The sequence below is a fragment of the Myotis nattereri genome, assembly GCF_964212035.1.
Source record: "Myotis nattereri genome assembly, chromosome: 12".
NCBI lineage: Eukaryota > Metazoa > Chordata > Mammalia > Chiroptera > Vespertilionidae > Myotis > Myotis nattereri.
In genome coordinates, this window is record NC_138087.1 from 65724037 (window position 1) to 65738489 (window position 14453).

At 35.8% G+C, this 14453-nt stretch overlaps 1 protein-coding gene across 1 annotated transcript in view; it reads right to left on the bottom strand.

The window, feature by feature from the left end:
• The window catches only part of PTBP3 (polypyrimidine tract binding protein 3), a 76995-nt gene that overhangs the window by 14689 nt on the left and 47853 nt on the right, over nucleotides 1–14453 (bottom strand). Inside the window, exons 6-8 of the mRNA XM_081103275.1 lie at nucleotides 14197–14361; nucleotides 6630–6740; nucleotides 4448–4622 (exon numbers count right to left, since the gene is read on the bottom strand). Coding sequence (XP_080959401.1) covers nucleotides 4448–4622; nucleotides 6630–6740; nucleotides 14197–14361 — 451 coding nt within the window. The remainder of the gene's footprint in view (nucleotides 1–4447; nucleotides 4623–6629; nucleotides 6741–14196; nucleotides 14362–14453) is intronic.

Below are 14453 nucleotides of genomic sequence, written 5' to 3' on the forward strand. Positions count from 1 at the left end.
TCAAGAGAAACTTCTGCCACCATTGAACTCCCTAGAAAAATTTAAATTAGAGGCCTTGCATATAATAAGAATTATCACCAGAAATAACATTTTATGATCTATCTATATGGCAGGGCAAACTACTAGTTACTGAATTCACATCTGCTCTATTGCCCTTCGATGACCTTCCTCCCTTCTGAAGCCCCAATGCAGAATGTCATATTGCCTCATTTGTTCATATATACCTCATTTCCTCTTTCTGTCTTTGAACCACTCAGGTATGTGGGGTCTCTCATGAATGTGGGGCTGCCCTGTGTACGTATGCACTTATGTCTGGCTATTATTTCTTGCTAATTTGCCTCACGTAGATTTGATTATCAGACCAGCTGGAAGGACTTTGAGGGAAAAGGGAAGTTTCTTCCTCACCCGTATGACCAAAGGTACTATCACCAAGAATAGAATAAACTGGCATCATGTGTCTCTTGACATAATAAACTGAGAAAGACACATTATTTCAGCAAAAAACACCACAAACTCATATTGAGAGACATTCTACACAAAACCCGACTTGAACTCTTAAAAAATGAAAAGGTCATGAAAGACAAAGAAGTGTTCCAAATTAAAGGACTCTAAAAGATATGACAAATAAATTAGGCCTGATACTGGTTTGGATCTTTACCAGAAAAAATTCTCTTATAAAAGAACATTATTTTCACAACTGTGAAAAATTTAAAAGGTTTATGGATCAGAGGTGGGCAAACTTTTTGACTCAAGGGCCACAATGGGTTCTTAAACTGGACCGGAGGGCCGGAACAAAAGCATGGATGGAGTGTTTGTGTGAACTAATATAAATTCAAAGTAAACATCATTACATAAAAGGGTATGGTCTTTTTTTTTTTTTTTTAGTTTTATTCATTTCAAACGGGCCGAATCCGGCCCGCGGGCTGTAGTTTGCCCACGGCTGGATTAGATAATAGTAGTGTATGAATGTTAATTTCCTGGTTTTGATAACTTAACTCTATTTAGGTAAGAATGACCTTGTTCTTAGAAAATACACAATGAGTATTTAGAAGTAAAGGGGCATTATGCCTGCAACTTACTCTCCAGTGACTCAGGCGGGTAAAAAAAACCTACCTACCTACTTACATACACTCTCACACTCAGAGAGATGATAAAGCACATGTGGCATGTTAATAATTGAGGAATATGAATGAATGATATAAGGCAATTCTTTGTACTATTTTTGCAATGTAAATTATTTCAAAACAAAGTTACTAAAATACTATAAATTTTAGAATAGAAGTATATAGCTTTATGATGTCAGGGCAACAAAAGATTTCTTATACAAGACACAAAAAACACAAACATAAAGAAACTGGCGCCGAAACCGGTTTGGCTCAGTGGATAGAGCGTCGGCCTGCGGACTGAAAGGTTCTGGGTTCGATTCCGGTCAAGGGCATGTACCTGGGTTGCGGGCATATACCCAGTGGGAGATGTGCAGGAGGCAGCTGATCGATGTTTCTCTCTCATCGATGTTTCTAGCTCTCTATCTCTCTCCCTTCCTCTCTGTAAAAAATCAATAAAATATATTTAAAAAAAAAAAAAAAAGAAACTGGCAAATAAATCTGACTACATAAAAATACCATAAAGCCAAAAATAAAAGAAATGCATATAACTAACACATATAACCAAAAAAGTGTTTGAGAGATAAAAAAAATCCTGCAAATAAACAAGAAAAAGCAATAAACCGAACATAAAATTAGGCAAAAGAGATAGACAAATTCATAAGGGAGAATGACCAATAAACAAATAAAAATATGTTCAACCTCTTTAATCAAGAGCAGCATTGGCCATAATGGCCTCAAACTAAAATAACCCAAATGTCTATCCACAATAGAATGGATAAACACAACTGTGGTATATCACACAATGGGAATCTATACACTTGACAGTATTGAGAATGAATAAGCAACAGTCACATATATAAATATGAATGACTCACAAATCACACACACAAAAAACGAATAGCATAATTCCATTTATGTAAGGTTCTAAATATAGAAAAAGACATTTTTTAAATTAGCACTTAGGGCTGCATAATAAATAGTAAAAACAACAACAAAGTAAAAACAAAAAGCTAAGAAGCAAAAGAATGATTATCATAAAATTTGAGACTGATTATCTTTAGAGTGGGAGCACAATTAATGAGAAGGGTACAAAGAGTGCTTCTTCGGTATGTATAAATATTTGATTTTTTAACCTAGGCAACAATTACATAAGTATTAAAATATATTTACATGTCTCATAAGCTTTTCTATTGATAAAATACAGGGTGGGGCAAAGGTAGGTTTACAGTTGTGAGTACACAAAACAGTTTATTCCTATATCACTATTTATTAATTATTGTATTATTTTTCCATATGAACAACTGTAAACCCACCTTTGTACGACCCTGTAAGTATCACTAAAAACTGGGACAAAGTGCTTAAGACGTAACCCTAGAAATTTTAAATGTCAACCTTTAAAAAAGAGAAAGAATACACTGAGGTAGGAAAAAGGTCAAGAGTGTGGTGTTTCAGAAGAGGGAATAGTAAACTTCCACACAATACATAAAAAAGCATTGTTCTCTGATGAATCACTTATCTTAGGATGTAGGCATCACTTTGCAACAACTATGAATTTATTAACACAATGAAAAAGGATGTTAACATTCTGACACTTTATATTCAGAAACCAAAATTCTTCTTTTCTTTTTTTTAAATATATTTTATTGATTTTTTACAGAAAGGAAAGGAGAGGGATAGAGAGTTAGAAACATCGATGAGAGAGAAACATCGATCAGCTGCCTCCTGCACACTCCCTACTGGGAACGTGCCCGCAACCAAGGCACATGCCCCTGACCGGAATTGAACCTGGGACCCTTGAGTCGCAGGCCAACGCTCTATCCACTGAGCCAAACCCATCTGGGCGAAACCAAAATTCTTAATTGTATTTTTTAAATGTCCTCTTTTCACAATGCAGAACATTAATTACACTAGCAGTATATATTCTGTTATTGGAGTAAGTGTAGTTCTGCACTTGACAGCCAGTTTTGGCAAACTTGAATGATAGCCTCAATTTCTATCATGTGTTATTGAAACAGTAATTACAAAGACCTTTGGCTCTGCAGAATCAGACATGTAAGTAAAGGCTGGTAACAAATAAAACACAAAAATTGGTCAGACCAAAACAGAAACTTCAACAACTTTAGGAACATGAACTTAACAGTTCACTTGACTTTTTTTCAGTTATAAAGAACAAAAGGCTTTTATACTTGAAAATTAAAGTTACAGCCCTAACCGGTTTGGCTCAGTGGACAGAGCATCAGCCTGCAGACTGAAAGGTCCCAGGTTCAATTCCGGTCAAGGGCATGTACCTTGGTTGCGGGCACATCCCCAGTAGGAGGTGTGCAGTAGACAGCTGATCAATGTTTCTCTCTCATTGATGTTTCTAACTCTCTATCCCTCTCTCCCTTCCTCTCTGTAAAAAATCAATAAAATATATTAAAAAAAGAAAAGAAAAATAAAAGTTACAAGTATTTTCTCGAGAATTTTAGACAACCATTTGGCTAATAAGGGTTGTTTTTGTTCTCATCTGTGAAATGAAGATAGAATAAATATCACTTACGGTCTCAATAAACAATATTTTATGGTGTCATTTGGGAAAACCACAAAGGGTAATACAATTATTACTTTATCTAAATATAAACCACACTTTCAAAAGTTGCAAATCCAAAAAGTAGCACACATTAACCTAGCGATATATCCAACCGGGCCATCCACTGCTTTTCCCTTAACATAAAGCTTTATTTTAAAAGTACGTATAAATGTATTGAGAACTAGTTTTAAATACAAGAAGGAAGCCCTTCAGAGCAACATTTACAGAGACAATTCAGAAGACTATTTTTATTAATGTAAAAATGCAACTTCCCACAAACTTAAGGTAAAGATGGAAGTTCTGATGTTTAAAAAACAAAACAAAACAAATACTTTTGTTTGAATAAAGGAAGAACATACCACTAATTTAGATCCTTATTTTAATATATCACTACTTAAAAAAGGATTTCTCTCAGGAGCACTTAAGCCAATATTCTCTTGGCTATAAACCAACATATTTAAACTAATGTTAATGTGTAAAAGACTATTAATTTGAAGTACACTGTTGAATGGCTGATAACGAATGAATATATTTACGTTAGAAAATAAATCTGTAATTCTCAATGTCAGATATTTACTTGTTTTGCCAACTAATAGAATCTACAAATATTAAAATTTAATTAATCGACAAATTTTGTTCTACGATCCTTGCTATCCCTTAGAAAACCTGGGAGAATGTAAGAAGAAAAAGGCTAACTGACATAACATGGATTAATAAATGAAATGTGTAACTTCGTAAAACTTGCTATGTGACCCAAAACAGAACTACTCACCAAAAGCAGCAGCCATAGGGGATTCAAGGGATGGATGGCCATCACCAGTAGGAAGGTCTAAGCGAGTGAAGTCTCTGCTTTTGTCATTATTATATTTCACATTAAGGCTGGTAAGCTTGGAGAAGTCAATACGCAGAGTGCAGCATGCATTATAGATATTCTGGCCATCCAGTGCCTAAAGCATGTAAGAAAGGGACTGATGTTTTGCAAGACAACAACACTGATAAATCAAGTAGTCTCTACTTTGACAAAGAATGGCTATCAGGTATAAAGCAGAGAGCACTGGATTAAAAGCCAAAGACCTTTATTTACTTTTACCTCTGTCACTATGTGCACCTAAGAGAGAAAAAGTAAATGTCTAACTGTAGTTTTTCCATCTGTAAAATAAGGATAATAATCCCTATCTTGTCTCTGGTAAAGATCAAATTAGAGAGGGAATGTAAAGGCTTGGAAAACTATTACGCATTCCTGTACATTGTATTAGCTGATATTATGATTATTTTGTCCACAAAAAGTGTTTACAGATATTTTTACATTTCATTTTAATTCTTTTTAAAGAATGAGTATAGTTTAATATAGTTTATACAGGTTACGATAAAATAAAGCCTTTCTAAATGGTACTTATTAGAAAAGCAATACATGAAATATCTATCATATTTTCTTCTCTTATAACTTTATTTTTTTAGCACTTTGAGTAACAAGCTGAGGGCCCTAGTCGATTTGGCTCAGAGGTTAGAGCATCCACCCAAGGACTGAAGGGTCTCGGGTTCCATTCCAGATTAAGGGTATGTACCTCAATTGCAGGCTAGACACCCCCACCCCAGGCAAGGAGCGAGCATGAGGCAAGCAATGGATGTCTCTCTCTCACAGAGACGCTTCTCTCTGTCTCTCCCCCTTCCTTCCACTCTTCTAAAAATCAATGGGCCCTAGCCGGTTTTGCTCAGTGGATAGAGAGTCGGTCTGCGGACTGAAGGGTCCTGGGTTTGATTCGGGTCAAAGGCACATGCCTGGGTTGTGGGCTCGATCCCCAGTAGGGGGCGTGCAGGAGGCAGCCAATCAATGATTCTCTCTCATCACTGATGTTTCTATCTCTCTCTCCCTCTCCCTTCCTCTCTGAAACCAATAAAAATATATATTAAAAATAAATAAAATAAAAATCAGTGGGAAAAAATATCCCTGGATGAGGGTTAACAAAATAAGTAAATAAATAAAAATAAATAAATAATAAACTGAGGGAAATTTGAAGTCAGTTCTGGAACAAGACTAAAAATCAGTAATCCCCCCCCTTCATAATAATAAAAATTTACCAAAGGAATATTTGTAGTCACTTCTGACTTCCACAAATGCCGAAATTTATCAAAATAAATATCAGAAACCAAGACAAAAATATACAAAAAAACCCTGACTTGTAATAGTTTATTGATGAATATGCCACTATAAAAGCACAAAATTATATGTATGTGGAGGTAGAGGGTACAAATATAAAGGCTATATTCCTAATCAAGAGGTAGACACTGTGTGGTACAAAAAAGTACAACTAACTTTATCCCTATCTTTGAAAAGAATTCAGAAACAATTCAGACACTGATGTAAGATAGAATTCTGGTTAGAGATGTAAGATCTCAATAGGAGAGGGGTCAAATATAACCAAACTGTGAAATTTTATATCTTGTCAACAATCAAGCACTCATGAACTAAAAAAAAAGACTATGAGTTGACACAGCAGGTTTCCTAAGATTGAATGTATTCACCAACTCAGAGCTCATAAGATTCAACAAGAAATACAGTTGTAAAAACAGTGAAATCAATCTTTGGATAATTTAATAGAAGTAAATGAAAGCATAAGGGCAAGGATAATTTTACTTTATTAGTTAGATTATATCAGGAGCACTGTGCTCAATGTTAGATTTCAAATATGACAAACAGAAATGAGTCCCAGAGATCTTGAGCTATAATAGGTGCTTTGAAACTATTTCATATGAACAAAGTAATTTTTAGCTTGTTATAAAAAAGACCATATGAAACAGTATATTTGAAAATGATAATTTTTATATTACGTTTATCTTACTACAATTAAAAAACACATGGTAAATGGGAGGAAGAGAGAAGACATAAAGGCTTCCTTTGGTATCACTGAAGTGACTGATTAACAACTGAAAAATGAAAAAATGTTAATAATTACCATTTTGGCATACTGTGCATTCAATGGGTCAGCATACTGAAGCAAGGCTTGAAACTGATTATTCTTTGTAAAGGTGATAATTTTCAAGACTGTGCCAAATTTAGAAAATATCTGAAAAAAAGTTCACATTAGGTTAAATCTAAGGAAAAACTTAAACTCACATATCTTTATAAATACAGCTTGACTCATGAATCCCATCTTTAAATGAAAATAATTTCCTCTGTTAAAATTGCTGGTACCAAAATAATTTAAATCAAACCTAAGATGTTAAAGTTTCAACACCCATGCATGGCTTAAAACAGTGCCTAACCTTAGGCACTCAAATATTTAACCTACTTTATAGTATGCCATAAGTGGCACAATACTAAAACGGGAGTCTACAATAGAAAATAATTAATATTATAAGATAATGGGGTGAGAAGTATATGAATGGAAGTGGAAGAGTCACATTGATCAACTATTTCCCTCTGAGAATTGCCTCTAACTTTTTGAGATTTTAGAGACAGACAAACTACAGATGTTCAATAGAGACTGCTCTATTAATTCAAAGACTCACAGAGTACTGTTCTAAGCACTGGAAAGTCAGCAGTGAACAAAACAGAGACAAGAGTCTCTGCCCTTATGAGAAAAGACATATGGTAACTAAGCAAATAAATAACAATGTTCAGTTGTAAAAAAGGTTATGAATTTAAAAAAGAAAAAGGGATGAGAGAAAACCAGAATTGAAGTTGGAGACGTCCAAGTGGTATTGGAGAAGAGGAATAAACAAAGGTTCGGGGAAGGTTTCCTGACAGATCTCTGGTTATCAATGCTCTTACAATACTGTTCTACTTCACCAAAACAAAGGTTCATGGCCAGGGTTACTACAATGTATTTTGTTTTCCTCTGACATCCCGTTTTAAATTTGGATCTTAATGACCCAGAAACTTGTCCTCTACTTCTAAGAATAAAAAGATAAGTATTCCCTAAGCTGGTAAAAATTTCCTATTATCAAAGATTATGTCTGAGTATTGTTAATAGGGCAAATGGCTCTGCTTTCTAATTATCAGAAAGAATATCCTAAAGCAGAGGCAACAAAAGAAAAGTAGATAAATTCGACTACATCACAATTAAAAACTTTTGTACATTAAAAATACTATGAACAGTGTGAAAAGGCAACCCACAAAATGAAAGACAATATTTACAAATCATATATCTGATAAGGGGTTAATATCCAGAATATAAATAATTACAATTCAACAACAAAAACCCAATTTAAAAATGAACAAAAAACGTGAATGGGCATTTCTACAAAAAAAGATGACTGTATAGCCAATAAAAACATGAAAAAATTCTTAGCATCACTAATCATTAAAGCAATGCAAATAAAAACTATGAGATACCACCTCAAACCCAACAGGATAGCTATTAGCAAAACAAAGAAAAGGAAAATACTGAGTGTTGGAGATGATGTGGAGAAAATAGAACCCTGTGCACTACGGAAAATATTCATGATGGTTCTTCAAAAACTTAAAAACAGAATTACCATATGAACCAACAATTCCACTTCTGGAAAGTTACCCAAAAAGATTAAAGGCAGGGACTCAAAGAGTGGGCCTAAGCCAGCAGTCGGATATCCTTAGTGCTGCCGCGGAGGCAGGAGAGGCTCCCACAACTGCCGCTGCGCTTGCCAACCATAAGTCTGGCTTCTGGCTGAGCGGCGCTCCCCCTGTGGGAGTGCACTGACCAAGGGGCAGCTCCTGTGTTGAGCATCTGCACCCTGGTGGTCAGTGCGCGTCATAGTGACCAGTCATTCCGCCATTTGGTCTATTTGCATATTAGCCTTTTATTATATAGGACTAGAGGCCTGGTGCATAAAAATTCATGCACTGGGTGGGGGGGGGGGGTCTTCAGCCTGGCCTGCCCCATCTCACAGTCTGAAAGCCCCCAGGGGCAGGTGACCCAGCGATCAGGGGAAGGCGATGCCCCATCACACCTATGCTGCTGCCACTGCCAGCAGTGCAAGCCTCAAGCAGCCCGGGTTACCTGAGCCTTGGGCGGCCCTGGGCGGCTGGGCAGCCGACATCCGAGACTTGCCTGCGCCTCGGCCGGCCCTGGGCGGCTGGGGGGCTAGGGGGCTGAGGGGACTGGGCGCCACCATCTTGTGGCTGTGGGCACTGCCATATTTGAGAGTGTGGCAGTCAATCAGCATATTCACTCCTTATTGGTTGTGGGCACCACCATCTTTGAGGTTGGGACACTCCATTAGCATATTCCCTCCTTACTGGCTGTGGGTGCTGCCATCTTTGAGGTCGGGCACTCAATTAGCATATTCCCTCCTTATTGGTTGTGGGTGCTTCCATCTTTGTGATGGTGTGAGGGTCAACTAGAATATTCCCTCTGTATTAGATAGGATAGGTACAGGAGTTGTAGTATGGAAAGATGAAAAATGTCTTAAAATGGTAAAATTTATTTATGTGTATTTTACCATGCCCAAAATAAAGTATTCTAAAGTCCAAATGGTCATTTTTGACAAGACATTCTTAACATATAATTAGCTTAGAGTCAAACACTTCTTACAGGAAATAACATCATTCAAGATTTGTGAAACCAATGTCTTGGAAGGGGCTTACCAGAAAATGCCATTCCTTAAAATTAGATAGTCTGAGAGCTCTTTATTGAAATTAAAAACTTTTAAAAAACTGTAGTTAATTTCATTACGGTCTTATTTCAGGGTTTAGAACTTTGGTACCTTAATTCCTCATTTAATTGGGTTTTGTAAAACTTAAGGAAATTAGTTTGCTTTTTTCTTTTAATGAAAATTTTTGTCCTGTCACAGGTATCTTCTCAGTACAACCTGTGTCCTAGATAATATTCTGCGTCCCCTATGCCCCCCCCCCAAAATGTCATTACTTTAGTATTTTTTAAATTTATCTCTATTGTTGAAAGTATTACAGATGTTCCCCCTTTTCAAACCTCACTGACTCCCATCCACCCCACCTAGATAATACTCTTGAAATTCATAAAACACTAAATTTACCTTCTCAGTTTGAATTTTATTTTGCATCTTTCTTTAAGATATAGGTATAAGCATTCTTGGTAAAAGGTCTTACTTATATTTTCTTAATTTTCATCCTTGGTAATATTGTGAAGTTGTGTGCACACACACACCATGCACCATCAATCTGTATAAGTGTGTCAACTATGTGTTTTTATCACCAAATAAATGAGTAGCAATAGAATTTTAAATCTATAATAATAAAAGTATAATATGCTAATTAGATTCATTCTCTCATTTAATCTGGAAAACAACCTACAGATATCCTCACTGACAGGTATGTGATTTTTATCTGAAAATGCTAAGAGGATATAAATTGACTTAACTGGCTAACCACAGATAGCTCTCTAGAGTCCCCTGGATTGTATTTACGTACTGAGAGAATAGCTGCAAAAATCAATCAATCTGATACTTTTGAATAAAGTAAATTAAGAGCACCAATAACTAAGAATCTAGGAATGTCTAAAGTGTGATTTTTAACATTATTTCATAATTATCAAAATACTAAATTTTAAACGATTTGGTTTCAAAAGATTAACATTCAGGAAAGTTCAATATATTCAGATTTATTTTTATTGATTATAAGGTCTCTGGCTTTATTTTCCTAATATATTGACTATAACATCTCTGACTTTATTTTCCTAATATATTTATTTTGATGTCATAAATATAAACGCATAGACTCAACTCGATATCTCCTGTACGTTGTATTCTTTTGGACTTTAAAATGGGACTAAAGAAATACTGAAGCTCAAATTCTGGTAAAATTAATTTTCAAGGTGATATTTATATAGGTAGAACTTGCCAGAAACTAAAAATGCTCACTGGTATTCACTTGTAAAAAGTATATTCATCTTAGAACTTTAAAAAATATCAGGCACACCGAACACAATTTGTTTGTAATAGTTTTTGTAGCCAACAAAATAGTAAGACTTAAGAACCAGAATTTTATATTACTAGTTTTAATTTTTTATTTAATACCATAATAGATTTTGCAAGCTATTTATCTTTATTCTGTAATTCAAAAAGATCAGTCCTTTATCCTAGGTGATGCCATACAATCCAATGGTCTTAAATTACCACCCATAAGATGATGATTACCAAATCTCTAGCCCAGAATTCTTATGCCAATGTAGGTTTATCTGCCAATTGTCTATTCAACATCTCCTGCTTAGGATGTGTAATAGATCTATCAAACATGTCCAAAACACACTCTTGATTCCTGCCCTACCTTCCACCCCTGCCCCAAATCTTTATTCCCCTCAGTCTTTACTATTTTAGTATAAGATAGCTCTACTTTACCATTTCACAGGTAAAATCTGGAAGACAATATTGATTACTCTCTTCCTCTTCATAACCTACACCTACTCAACCCATCAGCAAATCCTTCCAAATATATCCGTAACCACTACTTCCAGTGCCCACGTCCTTACCCCAGTCTCCACCCTCTCTTACATGATTATGACAAGAGCCTTCACTTATGCCTACAGCTTATTCTTTTTTTAAAAAATTTATCTTTACTGTTGAAAGTATTACAGATGTCCCTTTTTGTTCATTGACCCCTTCCACCCAGCTCCCTCCCCATCCCCAGGCCTTCACTGTACTATTGTCTGTAGTCTTATAACAGCAACGAGAGTGACTCTGTTAAAACATAAACGTGCCCCTCTTCCCAAAATCCTCCAATGGTTTCCCATCTTACTTACATGTAAGATAATAAAATCTTTATTTACATAATATGGTTCCTAACTGCTTCTCTGACCCTCTTATTTACTACGTTCCTACTTATATTCCACCGACAGAGCCTTATTTCTGATATTTGAACACATTAAGCACACCCTCATGTTCAGGACTTTGCACTTGCTGCTTTTTCTGACTGGACCATCATTCTACCACGTACACACAACTTACACCCTAACATCCTTCAAGCTTTTGCTCAAATGACATATTAAAAACATCTCTCTTAACGTCCATCATCTGAAATAGCACCATTCCCATCTCAACGCCTTTACCCTGAGCTAAAGGAACAACCACAAGCTTCTACAGATGTTAAAGAGAAGTTTAGCTAATGCCAACTCTTCAGCAAAGAATATAAAACAATCCTCTAATTGTAACAGGTGCAAGCAACTCCACATTTCCATGTATGATCCCATCTCAATATTCATTGCATTTTATGCGATTACTTATGAAATTAAATCTCATTTCCTTACAGTGAAATTTACTGGTATCTGATAATTAAAGATAAAATTTCTTGAGCACTTAATATGTAGCAGGCACTGTTCTAAGTGCTTTAAGTGCATTAACTCATAAACCTCACAATGAAGGTATTAGAGACCATCTTAATTCATCTCCATTATGTACCAGTAAGTAAATAAAAGGCACAGATGAGCTAAGTTACTTGCCCCAGATTACAGAGGTAGTAAGTGGTAGAGCCAGGATTCAAACCAGCTCCAAACCCTGTATCCTTAATGCTTAGGCTACACTACACTTTAGCTGGTTAATGAGATAGGATACTAGAGGGAGAGGGCTTAGTTAATGTAATTAGAGAAAGACTCTCTGAGGAGGTGAATAAAGTGAAAACCTAATTATGTAAAATCCAGTTAAGTGACTATCTCAGTGAAGAGTGTTCTAAGCTTAAATAATAGAAAATAAAAATGGACTAAGACAGGAATAAGCCGGAGGGAAGGGGAGAAGATCAATGAACCAAAAAAGTCAGGGTGCTAAATAAGCAGAGAAGTATTAGGAAATGGGGTTAAAGAGATGGGGAGAGGTCTGCATGTGGGGGCCTTAAGGGCCTTGGTAAAGAATTTGGTTTGATTTCAACAACAATGGGAAGGAGCATGAAACAAGAGAGTGCTATAACTGAAGGCCGAGAGTCCCACCCCCAAAGTTACTATTGAGGATCCTCAGAATTACTACTCTTCACCGGAAGGACCCCATGATCTTTTGGGAGAGAAACAAGGTTTGTTACTGCTGTCATGAAGATAATAAATGGAACGACAGGACCGCACCACATGACCCTGGCTAAACTCACCGTGACAGATGGCAACGTTGAGCCACAGGACCAAGAATGTCCTTTGTAACACAGCGTACGTTAGCAGTAGCTACAGGGTTACAGTACCAAAAACAAACAAACACTGCTGCTGGATCACAGCGTGCTCAGTGCCATTTTGTGGGATAAACAGAAGAGAAGAAAATCCACCAGAAAAAAGAAAGCAATCACCTGAGCAATTCCTGAACCCTTTCAGGGAACAAAAGTGGCTATGGATACCTCTGTTAAAGCCTTCCCTGGGACATGCTTTACAAATGCATATTTAAGAAAATGGTACTCAGAAAACTATCACAGGGATCACAGTGGGCCTAATAAATGGTATGTTTTGATATTTATATGCATGGCACAGGAGTTGCATTAGGAATGTATCCAAGCTCTATCACCAGTTAGCACAGTGGCTGTGGAAACCTAGTGTAACTTCTAAAGAAGGCCTGTTTCCTTACTTGTAAAATGTGAGAATAGAGTTAAGAGCATTTCAATTCTTAAATACATATGCACATACATACTTCAATGACTCTTCACTTTTAGTACAAATACAAAGATCAGAAAAGCAGTTAAATAATCATGGACTGACCTGGTTTTATACTGGTAATATATATTGAGATACAGATATGAAAATAAGCAAATAACATGTTTTAGTATTTTAATACATGGATTGACAAGTATAATGAAATGAAATCATTATGCAGCTAAAAGGGACAAAATTAACTGAAGTTGTTGGGCTAGATGCCAAATATTTATGTATACAGATTAACAAATAACTACATGTTAAACTTTGAAGGTATGTACATATGGAGTATTAAAAATATAACAAGCATGGGACTTCACATTAGGAGGCTTGAGTTCTAACTGGCTCTTCAATTACTCTCTACAATGCATCAATTATCTGAATTTCAGTTTTATTCACTCTAAAATTACAACGAGGTGACCTCCCAATCCTTAAATTCTATATACACATAGCAGGCCAAAATATGGTAGAATGTCTTTTATCAAGACAGGTTAGGCATATTACGGGTAGTCAATGAAAGCTACATTGGGCATCAGTCAGCACTAACATATTTCCATGTTACATGTAAAGAATTGTTGTATACCTTCCTTTCAGAGTTTTTAAAATAAAAATACTCAAATATAAAGAGTCAACAGGAATAAATTAGTTCTTTTCTATACTGATCTTACTTTGTCAGGAATAACTATCACCAGTGCTTTTTATAGATTCTATACTTTATTCATTTTCATGTCTAGGAATTAAAAAAAAAAAAGAAGGTCTTACACATCGTTTAAAATCAAGTATTTAAGTTAGAAAACAGGGGGTATCAAAATGATCTCTAATTGATACTGCTTCTTGCATGAAATATGGTAAATTTTTAAAAAATTTAAACAAATACATCAAACAAAATCAACAACCCAAAAAACTAAAGATATAAAACATCTAAAGTTAGAGGCACATTTGACTCTACTTTCTTAAGAAGACCCCTCCTTACCTGATGAAGAACTTCCAGAGTAACAGGGTAAAAGAGGTTTTCAATAATTATCCGGAGCACAGGGCTCTGCCCAGGTAGCATTGTGCCTTCATTGGTGGGAGCTCCAGGAAGGGCCAGATTTCCTGACTGGACAGCACTGACAGCCTGCAGTGCAGCTTGGGCTCGCTACAAAACAATCCAAAATGAGTACTTTAATTACATAGAAGCAATACATGAATCCTAAAAAATTAATTAATGTAAAGTAATATATTTGACTT